Source organism: Pagrus pagrus (genome assembly GCF_965226575.1).
Source record: "Pagrus pagrus genome assembly, chromosome: 23".
NCBI lineage: Eukaryota > Metazoa > Chordata > Actinopteri > Spariformes > Sparidae > Pagrus > Pagrus pagrus.
The window spans coordinates 20,648,532-20,662,131 of NC_140205.1; the positions used below are offsets into that span (position 1 = coordinate 20,648,532).

Below are 13,600 nucleotides of genomic sequence, written 5' to 3' on the forward strand. Positions count from 1 at the left end.
TCACTTGTCTCACAGTGTGTCCACATGTTGGATTCTCCTACGAGACATTTCACTTGTGCGAGTGGTTATAAAAGGAGTGTCAGTCTTAGCAAATACTGGGGTGTAAAAAAATAACGTCAGGCAGACATAAAGTAACATGAATGAATCGGTTAAAACAGTCCGACAAGCACTTAGTCTGAAGCATGCTGAGGCTTTAATTTTGGAAAACATAAATATTTAAAACTTTCAGCTCTTCCTTTTTTTTGCACTGGCCTATTACTTGCAATGAAACACAAATCACATCGTCAGACATTTCATGCAGTGGGTCTCCAGCTTCATGTGCCTGTTCAGAACATTTAATAAGTGACTCGCATAGAAGTATAAAATAAGTCAGGGTTTTTCTGTAGGGCCAATTAAAATGTCATTGCTTATACACAGTACATATGAAGAACTGACCGATGCTGCTTCAGCATTTGTTCCTCCTCACTGATATACTTTTATATTCTTAGTTAAAATGCTAATCATGAGCACATAATAATGAGCATAGAAGTACTTTTCAACCCACATAATGGCACAGCGACACCAGACAGTGTGGCAGAGAGGCACTTCAGTCTATTTAAAGACAGTGTTGTTTTCTTCACTAATTACAAATGACCGATATTAATAAAGATATAGATATTAGTATTATAACAGTGAACACGAGGTGACATGATTACATTGGAAGAAATACACAGGAGTTTCTGGTCATACAATGGTATATTTTCATTTACATTCATTTGTTTCACAGTTACATCAACCATAGTTTTCAGTTGTCGTACTCCTTGTGAGCCAGGAATGTAACCATTTAGACCAACACTCTTCTCCCTTTTCTTTCTGCAATCTTAAATGAAATGTCACACGTTCCATACTGTATATGTTGTTTACAATATCTGTCCACTGTTTCAGAGTGGGAGGCTCTTTAAGGAGCAAGCACCTTGTTATTGCCTTCTTGCTTGCAACGTTAGGAATTTTGAGTAAATGATTGTCTCTGATAACCGATTTCTTTGGCATGTTTCCTCAGCAGAGAGTGAGACAGCTGAACTCAGCATAGACTCCTAATATGCTCTTAGTGGTGGCTTGCATTTCAGTCCAGAAAGGTTGCAAGACAGGACAAGACCGACAGATATGTGCGTGGTCTGCCATTCAACACCCACATTGTCCAGCACTGGTCAAGTCCACTTTGTTTGGATTGTATTCTTGCAGATCTTCCAGCATTGTTAACAGTGAAATGAGCCCTGAATGTGTGACACATTTTCAATAACTTGACATTATATAAATTATTGTCGAGACCATTTCATACAAGTCTGTTCATTCATTTATTCTTCATGATAATACCAAAACATAAATGATCAGTCTCCCTATCCCACAGATACACACATACATGGCAATCAAATTCAGAGAACATATTAATTGAATTATTACTGATAAAAATATGATGAAACCAAGCTTCAGTTTAGCTTGGTAATTAGCCAGGTTGCAGTTTTTAAATGGGGTTTGAAATTTGTCTAATGAATATATTTGTTTGTTTGCAGCGAGCTGAATGTAGCATCTGTAGATCCAAACCTCTCTCTGTCTGTGGCAAAGAATGCTGCCAAGACCGTTCAACTCTTCTGTGTCAAGTCTGAACAGCTGGTGTGTACTCTGTGTGTACTCTGTGTGTAGTCTGTGTGTACCCTGTGTGTACTCTGTGTGTACTCTGTGTGTACCCTGTGTGTACCCTGTGTGTAGTCTGTGTGTACCCTGTGTGTACCCTGTGTGTACTCTGTGTGTACCCTGTGTGTACCCTGTGTGTAGTCTGTGTGTACCCTGTGTGTACTCTGTGTGTACTCTGTGTGTACCCTGTGTGTACTCTGTGTGTGTGCATGTGTACTCTGTGTGTACTCTGTGTGCAAGCATGTGTACTCTGTGTGTACTCTGTGTGTACTCTGTGTGCATGCATGTGTACTCTGTGTGTACTCTGTGTGTACTGTGTGTGCGTGCGTGTGTGTGTGTGCAATTCTAAAATTGTGAATGAAAAAGGATGATCTCTGTTTTGGTTTTGGATACTCTGGATTTATCTCCAGTTGGCTCTGCTGTGTGTAGACTGTCTGTATCCGCTGCCCCCCTGTGGTCTGTCCAGCTTTACTTTTCAATCAGTCAGTCACTCCTCCCTCTGTTTGCAGCTGAGTACTCAGGGTGATGCCAGTCAGGTGATTGGTCCATTAACGGAGGGCCAGAGGAGAAACGTTGCTGTGGTCAACTCCCTCTACCGCCTACAGCAGGCCGTCGCCAAGGTAGGAGGCTCCTTCTGCCGAACCAATGCACCTGCACACTTAGAGTTCAAGTCACAAACACACTAACTACAACTTCAGCTCTCATACAACAGTCAAGATAGTGTGGTCATGTTTTATCATGAGGAGATAATGTTATATTTCTGTAGTGGTTTTAATGTCAAGCTTCTTTTCTGCTAAATAAAGTTCTTTACAGACACTTCTTACAGTCCTGACCCTGAGTCCAGGCTAAATATACAAGATCCAGTAGCCTCCAGACAGACCATAGCTTTGTCCTCCAGTAAACATCAAGTCTAACAGCTATCCTCCAACTTCAATTTACCTCCATTTCAGTACTTAGTTCACTCATTGTGAACTGTTTCAAAAAGTTAAATTTGATGCTGCTTGTTTGTTAACCCGGAACCTACATTACCCACAATGCAGCGCCACTGCCAACAGTTCAGTCAGAGATGAATTTGAAGACATTGATCAGACATCACACAGCTCCCTCTGGAGCCACTCAAGGCTTCATACAGCTTCTGTTCACATTTACAACATACACTGATGTGTTGACAACATTTCTGGCTTCATCTGCATGTTCAGTGGCTCTTTGTTGTTCAGGAATAGGTGTCTGTTACATAAATGTTAGGTGATGGCTGCACTCAGTCATGACGGGATCGTTACTGCTCACCTGGTGTGAGAGAGCGAGCAGTGTCACTGCTAGAGGCGCGCCGGTGGCCAAGTGGTTAATGTGCATACCAAACGATGCAACGTCAGGGCGGCTGCGGTCGGCTCAGGAAGTAGAGTGGTCACCCACTGATTAAAAGGTTGCTGGTTCGATACCCAGCCCCCGCATTCGACTTGTCAAAGTGTCTTTGGGCAAGATGTTTTTGAATTGATGCTAGACTTCTGCTGTAGCCCAGAAAGGACAACCCAAACGCTGACTCTACAGAGGGCCTCTCACATTTCTCAACAGCCACCATAGTGGAGAGTGAGACAGAGGGTGTTCACTTGGTTGCAATTTGCAAACTTGCAAAGTTTTTTTTTTTTTTTTTCCTTGGTTTTAAATCACTTTGGTTTAGTTTGCTCTTCTGTCAATAATAGCTTTCCTGTATGTTCTACAGTACAAGTATACTCTAGAACTATAGTATGGTACTTGTATTATACTATAGTACATCATAGTATAGTACATGGCTTGTACTATACCATAGTACTATAGGTTCTGTGTGTAGTGTGTGTAGTCATGGGTGATTAGTTAACTAAATTTTTTTCTCCCAGTTGTCCGCAGAGATGACACACAGTAACACAGAGCGCTCTAAAGTGTGCATGTGATCGGACTATTACCTAAGAGATATCACATGGACACACAAACACACACGTGAAAGGAAGCAAAGGAAATTAAAGGGGGATCAAAGGACAAGCAGTCAGGGTGCTGTGTGTTCAGCCTCCTCAATTAAAGATGTGTGGTGTTCCTGCCACAGCAGCCCAGCTGATTAATAGCAAAAACAAAAACAAAAAAACAGAGTACTCCTGCATTAAGTATTCAACCTCCAGCCTTTACAATGTTACTGTGTGAAGACAGAGGCAGGAGGAGGGGGGAGGGGGGAGGAGGGACAAAGACAAATACATATCATGCAGGATGCTTTTGTACTAATTAGCATCAATTAGCTATAGAAAAGGAATCCTGACCTATCTGCCTGCAGTGATCCATACTTGGTCCACTTATTATTCTTTCATTATACATGCTTCCATGCTCCCACAATATACAACAACACATACAACCTATGCTGAGGGACACAGCTAGAATTATCTCTAGCACCGATGTCCCCTTTGACTTCCTGTCTGTTGCATCTGCAGATCGTCTCAGGATTGGGGTCGTGTCCGGCAGCTGCTGCAGACGCCCTCTCTTCTTCTTTGGAGGTATCACAGGAAACTGTTTTTATTTCATTGTATTTGTATTGATTTCTCAGTTTGTTTGGTTTTTGTTTGAAGCAAATCTTCCTAAGTACACATGCCTGGTAGAAATCCACATGCTCCTGCGCTGACATTGTGGGGACGACGTCCTCTGAGTATGTTATTATAATGGAGTGTTCTGCCAATGTACCAAAGGCCTGAGGCTCACATCCTTTCTTCATAACTGTGAATTAGAAAACTGGGACATGCACAGTTGGTTTCATTCTTTGTGGAATCTAATATTAAGTGTGCAAGACCTCGTTTTTATATTTCTGTGGCATTTGTTCTTCCTCAGTGTTTAGGCACCGGGTTTGATTTAGTTTAGTTTTTTTTTCCCAATAAAAAAATTAATGTTGATTTTACTCTCAATTTAGTCATTTGATCATTGTTAGTTTTAGTCAAGATAAGCTGACAAGAACTCAGTTATTGTGGGTATTTAGGTCTGTTTTTGCCTCTTATGTAGTACCATTACACTTCAGTCTCACAGCTACATGTGCATTTTTCTGAAGAAAAAAAAGAGCTATCTTTTGAAAAATCTAGAATAGCCACTAAACAACTATTGGAAGATTATGTGATAAGAGTTTTCTCCCCTTGTCAAAGTTGACACTATATTTCTGATCCAGGCAGCTGGATATGTCTTCTTGCTTGATTTGTATGAGAAGAAAAATAGACGTACATAATTTTTATGAAAATTTAAAACAATGAAAAATATCTACTGTATAATTAATGACATTTGTATTGTGGCTCATGTGGTACAGACTGCCAAAACGACTTGGCGGCACAAATGTCCTCACAACACTGGTTTAAACCACTTAAAATTATAGTGCTCCAATCAACACACACCCCCACAGCTGACAATATGCCTATATCTCTAAATGTATATCAGTCATCCAACCTCATATATATGTACTTGACTACGTGACTTCACAAGTTGCTACTGTGTGGCGACAGGGTGTCCATCAGACACAGGTAATGAGCAGTGAGGTTCATGTGATGTGCTCTTTGTGTTTGCTGGAGTCAGAACGTTACATCAGCCCCTCACTGTTTGTTCTCCTCTTGTCTCATTCAGGGGGTGCAGGACCTGATGAGCAGTGCAGTGCAGCCTCTCCTGCAGTCAGTGAGTGACTCCATAGAGGCCATCATCATCACGCTACACCAAGAAGACTTCTCAGGGTACGCTACATTCAGCCTGTTCAAAGAAAGAGTCCACAATATTACCCGTGCATGTGTCACAGCCTCAGGTGCTGTGTGATGCAGTCGACCTGTTTGGCTTTCTCAGTGCTGACACTGATTATTAGAAATCAAGGAGACTGATAACAGATAATCATTTGCAGTAAAAATGCCAATCTTGGTGTCAACATTAAGAACAACCAGTGGTGTTCTGAACCGAAGTACAGTTTACTCAAGTAGTGTTCTTCAGTACAATTTTCAAGTACTTTACTTGAGTATTTAATTCATACTTCCTCCCCACTACATTGTTTTTGATACATTTGGTTACTTTACAGATTCAGATTATTTCATTGTTTATAGGCTTATAATTGTAATGCGTTACCAATCAGATCACAATATTGTGGGCTGGACATTGTATGAGAGGAAGCTCCATCAGATCCAAAGTAGCACATTTTAGATTAGTTTGTTTTATCTGTGATTTGAGAGAAAAATCACTGATACCAATAATCTGAAAAATGCTGAATATCGGCCTGATAATCGTTCTATCCCGAGTCAACAACCATAGCTTCTTTTGTAAATGGCATCACTTGGGGAAATCACATTACTGTGTGTGTGTGTGTGTGTGTGTGTGTGTGTGTGTGTGTGTCTGTGTGTGTGTGTGTCTGTGTGTGTGTGTGTCTGTGTGTGTGTCAGGCCTCTGTCCAGCCCTGATAAGCCAGACGTTCCATGCTCCCTCTACATGAAGGAGCTGCAGGGCTTCATCTCCAGAGTGATGGCTGACTACTTCCGACACTTCCAGTGTGTGGACTTCATCTACGAGAGCACAGAGTCCATTGCTCAGAGGGCCATCGAGCTGTTCGTCCGCCACACCAGCCTGCTGCGTCCGCTAGGGGAGGGCGGCAAGATGAGGCTGGCTGCTGACTTTGCACAGGTGAGCTGGACAGATGAGACTGCTCCAGGCTGGTTGTAAGCCCTCTCTGGTGTCCATGATGAGGCAGATGCAGAGGTCATTGAGCAGACTGAAAAGTCTTTCTCTGTTTGTAATGTAATGTAATGTGTGTGTGTGTGTGTGTGTGTGAGACAGATGGAGATGGCAGTAGGTCCTCTGTGCAGGAGAGTGTCAGATTTGGGGAAACCTTACAGAATGCTGCGCTCCTTCAGGTGTGTACACTCATAATCATCATATGTATGATGAAGATCAATGCTCATCACACTCATTTGTACTCTTTGATTCTTTGAACAAACCAACACAAAGTGTGTTTGTCTGCAGTGATGTGAACACAGCTCACCCCTATAATGGCAGTTGGTCCACATTAGATATTTGTCTCTGTCGCAGTACAATGGAGCTAAATGGAAGTTCTGTTCCTCAGACAGTGACGTTTGAAATGCTCCACAGCTGTGTATCTTTCCACCAGCAGTGTCTCGGATCCTGTGATCATCCAAATCAGCAGTTTGAATAAGGACTGTTGTTCAGTAGAAAGCCGTTCAACCAACTAATATTGTTTCAGTTTATAGTTTGTATTGTTATAAAGCAAGTGACTGTAATTATACAGTGCTTTAGACACAATATAATACAATACTTAAATGCATTCTAGACATGGGCTTCATAGGAAGTACAGCTTCCATTTGGTTGTTCACTCCTGTGCTACAGAATGATACATGAATGCTTCTGTCTGCCTGGAGGGAAGGAAGCCAATCAAACACTGATGTTATGGAAGTGATATCATTTCTACATGGTCATGTCAGCCTGACTGTGTCCAGAATACACTATATTACCGTATTATTATATTACTGTGTGTTCTATGTTCCAGGCCGCTGCTGTTTCAGACCAGCGAGCTGATAGCCAGCAGTCCAGCTGTGGGTGACCTGATCCCCTACAGCACCCTGCTGCACTTCCTCCTCACCAGAGCCCCGTCTGAGCTCAAGTCACCCCACCAGGTGCGTACACACACTGACAGATGAATCCCAAAACTACTGTATATCACTACAGCAACTAAAGAGCGTTGTCCCCCACAGAGAGCAGAGTGGTCCATCGCCCGTTACTCCCAGTGGCTTGATGATCATCCCTCTGAGAGAGACAGGCTCACTCTCCTCAGGTAACCTTTGTTCCATTGGCTTGCTCCTTTTATAGGTCAGAGTGCTGGTACCTCACAGCTAACACACACACACACACACATGCACACACCTAAGGTCCATGTGGGAAATCCATCCCATCAACAAACACCTTTAGCCCTTACAGGGAACAAAACTGAATGAACTTACACGGCTCGGATCATCTCATAGAAAAGCCACTGTGATCTGATCTGTGGTGAATGATCGGCCTCTAGTGGTGAACTGTGTCATGCTCATGTTGAATACGGCATGCTTTTGCCAGCTGACTACAAGTCATTGTTCTAAGTGTGGTTGTTGGATGGGTTCAGCTGCCTTCACCTGATGGAACCTTTGTAAATGGAGCTGGCTGTATTTTGAAAGTTGACCAGTGAACAATAGTTGCTGTGAGGTGATACTGTGTAAAGTGCACGTGACCACACATTATGTTTCCATCTAAACAGACATTTTGACATGTCAAAGCAGGAAAGGCACAGGTGGAATTGTAAGTTATGAGTGACTTTTTTAAAACAAAGAATTTACATTGAACGAGCACTGTTCGCTTATATAACATGATGCATTATTAACAGTATATAAAGTAGCTTCACATGGATCAGCTGCTTCCATGCACATGTAAAAATGTTTTCTCTCTTATTGCTAGTTTTAGTTTTGTGAAAAGGAACAGTACTTCAACCATACTGTCTACCAGAAGTAGAAAAACAGCAGTGTTCTGTCTTAAAGAGACAGTAGATTTGATTTTTAAAGGGGCAGTCTGTAAGATCTGGCCAGAATTTTAGTTTAAAGCATTAAAATAAGAGCCATTATGATCAGAGTGTGAAGAAACAACAGAGTTGAAGTTGTGTCAACGATGTGTGTACTGTGTTAGAGATGTCTGCTGAACTTGACATGCTAACCAGCTAGCCCCGGCCCGTCCTGTCTCATAACTCCACTTGTATCTGAAGAGGCAACAGTCTGCTGCCCATGATTTTGCAGCAACCCTTGAATTCTTCTATTTCTTACAAAATACACCCTTAACATTAATATTTATAAATGTCTTTTTACATCAAGATTGTAAGAGTACTGTTTATAAAAGGATAATATAGGGTCTATAAAGAAGTCAGAAGTAGCTTCATATCAACCATCTTCAACATTGAAATACTTCCACAGACAGCACGAGCCATCATTTTCCTCTGTGTACTCTCAAGTTAGCACTGAGCCACGCTGTAACTGTCATGTCTGACATGTACATTATAAACACTTGCTTTAGCTGTTCATATGCTGTAATCAAGTGGTATAACTGAAGTGTGTCCTCTCTGTCCTCTAAGGGGCGCTCTGGAGGCCTACGTGCAGTCGGTGAGGGCTCGGCAGGGGAAGGAGTTTGCTCCCATCTATCCCATCATGCTCCAGCTGTTACAGAGAGCCACCAGCAGCACACAGGAGGTCAGAGCCTGAGGAGGAGGACGCAGCTGCAAACAGTAGCTGAGCAGAGTCAGAAGCTTCCGTCTGACACACGTGAAAGCCCGAGGAAGTTTGTTGGATCAGGTTTAGCTCTATGAACACTACAGAATGCTCCTTTAATATGTGTGACCACCGCAGCTGCAGTCCAGCTAAAACTAATTTTTATAATTCTGAAGGAATGAAGGGAGGAAAGCATGATGTTTAAGTTTTTTTCCCTTCTAATGACGCCGACTGTGGCACTCTTCACTGAACAAAACCGTGGTTTTGTCACGTTACCAGAATTTAACTTGAGTGACCAAAGCTGAATATCATTAGAAACTTGTCCGGTACAATAGAACTGACTGTCACTAAGTGTAGTCCCAGAAATATCTCAATTACACAGCTTCTTATCTCAATGATGCAAAGGAAGGTATGTTTGTTTTTTCAGTCCAGTGATTTGGATTGAGCTTCTCCAGACACTGACTCATGTGATGGTGTACAACAGTTCAACAATGACAATAAATGGGGAAATATCTTGAGGACTTTTATTTGTACAGTACTTGAGTAGAAGCAGGGGTATTGAAACACATACACGGTATGACATGAGCAGTATACATAGGTGTATTCAGATGGGCCATTTCCACTGGTTGGCAGGAGGCTCCTCTACCAGCGGCTCCCATGGTTTCCACTCTGACATCTTCCTGGACAGAGCCAGCTCACACTCGGCCTACACACAGGACACACAGCATTCAGTAGCACTTACATTATCCCAGGAATAACAGACAGTTGAGTTCTCACATCATGCTTTACACAAAGATTTCTGTTCTTCAAGTGTGGAGCGAGAGCAAGGAGGTGATTAGCTTAGCATAAAGACTGGACCAGCTAGGCTGGTGATGTCTCGGGTCAAAAACACACCAAAAGCTCAATAACACACATCTTATTTAATTAATTATTGAATCTATAACCAGGTTAGCTGTTGGCTGTAGTTCTCTAACGTGTCAAACTACAGATACAGGGTTTTATCTTCCAGCACACCCAGTGTGAGAGATAAACAGCATAAACATGCTGAATGTTTAGCTGGAGTTTTGGAATTATGTGAAATATTCAGTTGAGGAGATACAGATGATTGTTTCAAGGATGCAGAGTGTCATCAACATGAAGTCTACACAGTTCAGCAGCACTGGTAGATCTGTGACACTGCCATGTCTTCAGTCACTACAGCTGGGAACAGACCATCACTGACTAAATATCACAGTTGCATTGACACTGATTAACAGACTATGATCAGAGTCCTGTCATTAAGCAGCCTCCTCAGATCCTCCCTCAAGTGTCTGTAGCAAACTGAAATGGATAGCCATCAAAATCTGTGGAGTAGGAAGTTGAAATCAGGGGTGGCGACACATGGGAACCAAGAACTGTAAAGTCTGCTCTCCAGAGACTGAGGTATGTGAAGATCCTCCAGGAACCTGGATAAACTCATCATAAAATAATGCCAGCTCACTTCTTCACATGGCCCAGATTCTAGTTGAAAATAGTATGTCTACAGTAGCTCAGTTGGTAAAGTCCAGAGCCAGGTTCAAGTCCTTTGAACAACTCAAACCTGCGGCCCCTTGATATATATCTCCCTCCCTCTCCTCCTGTCTTCTGTTGCTCTTCACCTGCACCACCAAGTAAAGCCATGAAATAATTATCTTAATGACAATGGGACTCCTTCAACTGTCAAGTCAAACTTGGTTGATGTGAGAAGTAGGACTTTAATCAGCGAAACAGCTGTAATGTGTGTCAGTGTCAGCATGTGAACAGACTGAAGTGAAATACATCATCAGTCACCCACCTGGAAAATGACTTCTTCAATCTGCCCACAGTTTATCTTCTTCTCCAGCTTCTCAACATCAGGCTCCTGTGGAGACAGAAGAACAAGGTTAGTCAGCTATATGGGTTGAACTCAGGTGTTCAGCTGTCATAAAGCTGCATCACCGTGGTAACCTACACTCTATAAAGCAACTTCAGAGGATTGGATCAAAACCTGCCAACAGTCAATCACATGGCTGGAAATAGGGACTCATTATTCCTGCAGAAGTGACTGACATGTAGGCAAACAGAGACATTATCAAGCAGGAGGATCACTTTTCAACCCCCACTCACCACTTTGACGTGGTTGAACCTCTCGTTGACCAGCTGCTCCGTGTACTTCCTGTAGGCTGCGTCCTGTGGCATCGTCTGCAGCGATGCCAGAATCTTTGAGTACAGAATCCTCAGACGCTGAGGAAGACCAGAGCAAATCAGTTAAGGCAACAAACTCTCCTGGAGGGTTAGATTCCTGGAGAATGTGTCAGTGTCGGCTGGAGTGTGTTGATGAGCTGCGATTAACTTTTGGTTGATTTTTCTGTGGAGTCAATAACTGCATGCATTCACACCATGTGATGGAGGTTTCCCTCTCGCAAGAGTGCAGCAGTGTGACTGGTGCACACTGGACCCGTGTGTGGTGTCTGTACTGTGTGCTGCTCACCTCATGTGGATTGTGGGACACTGCCAGGCCGACCAGGCCGGTCGTCTGGAAGAGAACAGCAGGAGAGACACTTGTTACTTCACCTCGGAAGAAACCAATACTATGGATATCGATATATCATTCAGCACACATTTTTTGCAATGACCTCAAAAATGTGGATATCAAACATGTGTGACAAGGATATGCAACAGAGACGAGATATTTTACAGTTTAACTATAAAATGACATCAGTAAACTGAAACAGTAAACTTCACTGGGAATTTAATCATTATTTATTACTCCAAGCATAATATTCTGTACTATAATAATCTCTATCACAATCAGTGCATATCAGAAAACATATGTGTTGATACTGATATCTGTGAAAGGCCAGTATCAGCTGATAATGTCAGCCAGCTGATATATCGCTCAGGCTCCAGTTATCAAGCTCAAACTTAATTTTTCTTACTTATTTTTAAAGAACCTCGTATAACAGAATTTTCACTGCTGTATACAGTCAACTACTAATCACACGTGTATAGTTGGACAAAATGGTGACTTTATCAAACATATGGCAGGTCAAGTGGCACCTATCTGCAGTGGGACTATTACACACCCTACACTAGTATACTGTAATCTTTTTACCATGCTACAATGTCAATAATATGAGAAACTACCTACATGTGACATCTATTGCATGTCTGTCCGTCCTGGGAGAGGGACAATAATAGTAATAATAATAATGATAATAATGTGTTGTTATTATTATCCCTCCTCTGTGGCTCTTCCTGTGGTTTCTTCCATCTGTTTTCCCTGTTGAATGGGTTGTTTTTATTCCTCAACATGGCAAATTTTTCCTCACTTGAATCAAGGGTCAGAGGACAGAGGATGTCGTCCACTGTACAGATTGTAGAGCCCATTGAGGCAATGTGATTGTGATTTTGGGCGATATAAATAAAATTTGTTTGATTTAATTAGAGGATGTGTGTATATGAGCCTTCAAAATGTAGATTAATATAAGATGTATAGCTCGGTCTTGAAGTTTAACTAGTTTGCTGTGGAGATATTTCCATCTTTAATAATATTCACCAACAGAACTGCAGTATGAGCTGCCTTCTAATATCATTTACAGCCACTTTAATAACAGCAGGTGTTCTTTAAAAAGCCGGACTAGCTGATCTTTCTGTGGCTGTGTTAATGACTGGCTGCAGTCAGTTAAAGGTTGCCAGTGCAGCAGTCCTGCTGCTGGAGTACCTTACTTAACCTGAAGTAAGATAGACAGAAAGTAACTCTCATGAAAGATGTTGCAGTGTAGTTAGTGTCGTTGGGACTTCTGTGACAGCTCAGTGTGTAAACTCTCTTCTCCATATGCGTTGAATACACTGGCTGCATCTTGTCCTTCAGTGTCAGCTACATTCAGGCCACACAGGTAAACATGTGATTCATCTGCGATCATTACTAAACTCAGGCTGTCCTTCACAAAGACTAACTGATGTTCTCAGAATCCCCCAAATCTCTTCTAACCATCTGGATGTCAACATAATGTGTGACCAGTGTATGCTAACACATGACATGCTATGGCTAGCTTTAAAACGTTTCCTATTTTACCTCTAACGTTAGTGGCAAATTACAGGAAATCAGACATTGTAAAGTAAGCGTGTTACCTGTGAGTATTCTACATGTTCAGTTTTTTCAACAATTACCATAGTTAATTCATTTGAAGCAATGTAGCACAACACAGCGGAAGGGTACTATAGTAGGTTAGCTATCATTACTGCTTCCACATTGTAGTATACATTTACTACGAAGTAAATATTATCGTACCATAATCCTTAGAACTGCAGCCTGTAAGTAGCTGTACTTAGTTGACCAGGCTAACCTACCTAGACAAGTTAGCAAAACAGGTGTTAGCTAATGTTAGCCAACACACAACACACGGAAAACAGTGCCCGTTTAAATCAACCACATTAATACAATGTAGTACAAACAACACTGAGTTAGTTAGTTCTGCACCGTTCACCGCGTTTTCTTCCATCATTTAAACAAACCATGACCTCTACTCGTACCTTTTTCAGCAGCCCAGCCATTATTGTCTGCGGACAAGTCTCCCGTCCGTCGTTTCCGGCCACTAAATATGACGTCGGCGGTTCTTTAAACAGCACCACCCACAGCTCAGTGCGCGCTGTTTTCATATGAA

The 13,600-nt window shown here is 42.1% G+C and overlaps 2 protein-coding genes across 2 annotated transcripts in view; one reads left to right on the forward strand and one right to left on the reverse strand.

The window, feature by feature from the left end:
- The window catches only part of cog5 (component of oligomeric golgi complex 5), a 55,578-nt gene extending 46,124 nt beyond the window's left edge, over nucleotides 1-9,454 (forward strand). Inside the window, exons 14-22 of the mRNA XM_084346204.1 lie at nucleotides 1,555-1,650; nucleotides 2,181-2,291; nucleotides 4,125-4,187; nucleotides 5,290-5,393; nucleotides 6,084-6,321; nucleotides 6,475-6,551; nucleotides 7,202-7,328; nucleotides 7,407-7,486; nucleotides 8,804-9,454. Coding sequence (XP_084202330.1) covers nucleotides 1,555-1,650; nucleotides 2,181-2,291; nucleotides 4,125-4,187; nucleotides 5,290-5,393; nucleotides 6,084-6,321; nucleotides 6,475-6,551; nucleotides 7,202-7,328; nucleotides 7,407-7,486; nucleotides 8,804-8,930 — 1,023 coding nt within the window. The 3' untranslated portion in view covers nucleotides 8,931-9,454. The remainder of the gene's footprint in view (nucleotides 1-1,554; nucleotides 1,651-2,180; nucleotides 2,292-4,124; nucleotides 4,188-5,289; nucleotides 5,394-6,083; nucleotides 6,322-6,474; nucleotides 6,552-7,201; nucleotides 7,329-7,406; nucleotides 7,487-8,803) is intronic.
- On the reverse strand, nucleotides 9,439-13,550 carry ndufa5 (NADH:ubiquinone oxidoreductase subunit A5). Its single transcript, XM_084346203.1, has 5 exons — nucleotides 13,470-13,550; nucleotides 11,425-11,469; nucleotides 11,061-11,177; nucleotides 10,750-10,815; nucleotides 9,439-9,642 (listed from the first exon to the last, which is right to left on the reverse strand). Exons 1-5 carry the CDS (start codon nucleotides 13,488-13,490, stop codon nucleotides 9,541-9,543), a joined length of 351 nt encoding a protein of 116 aa, XP_084202329.1. The 5' UTR covers nucleotides 13,491-13,550; the 3' UTR covers nucleotides 9,439-9,540.
- Nucleotides 13,551-13,600: the final 50 nt, after the last annotated feature.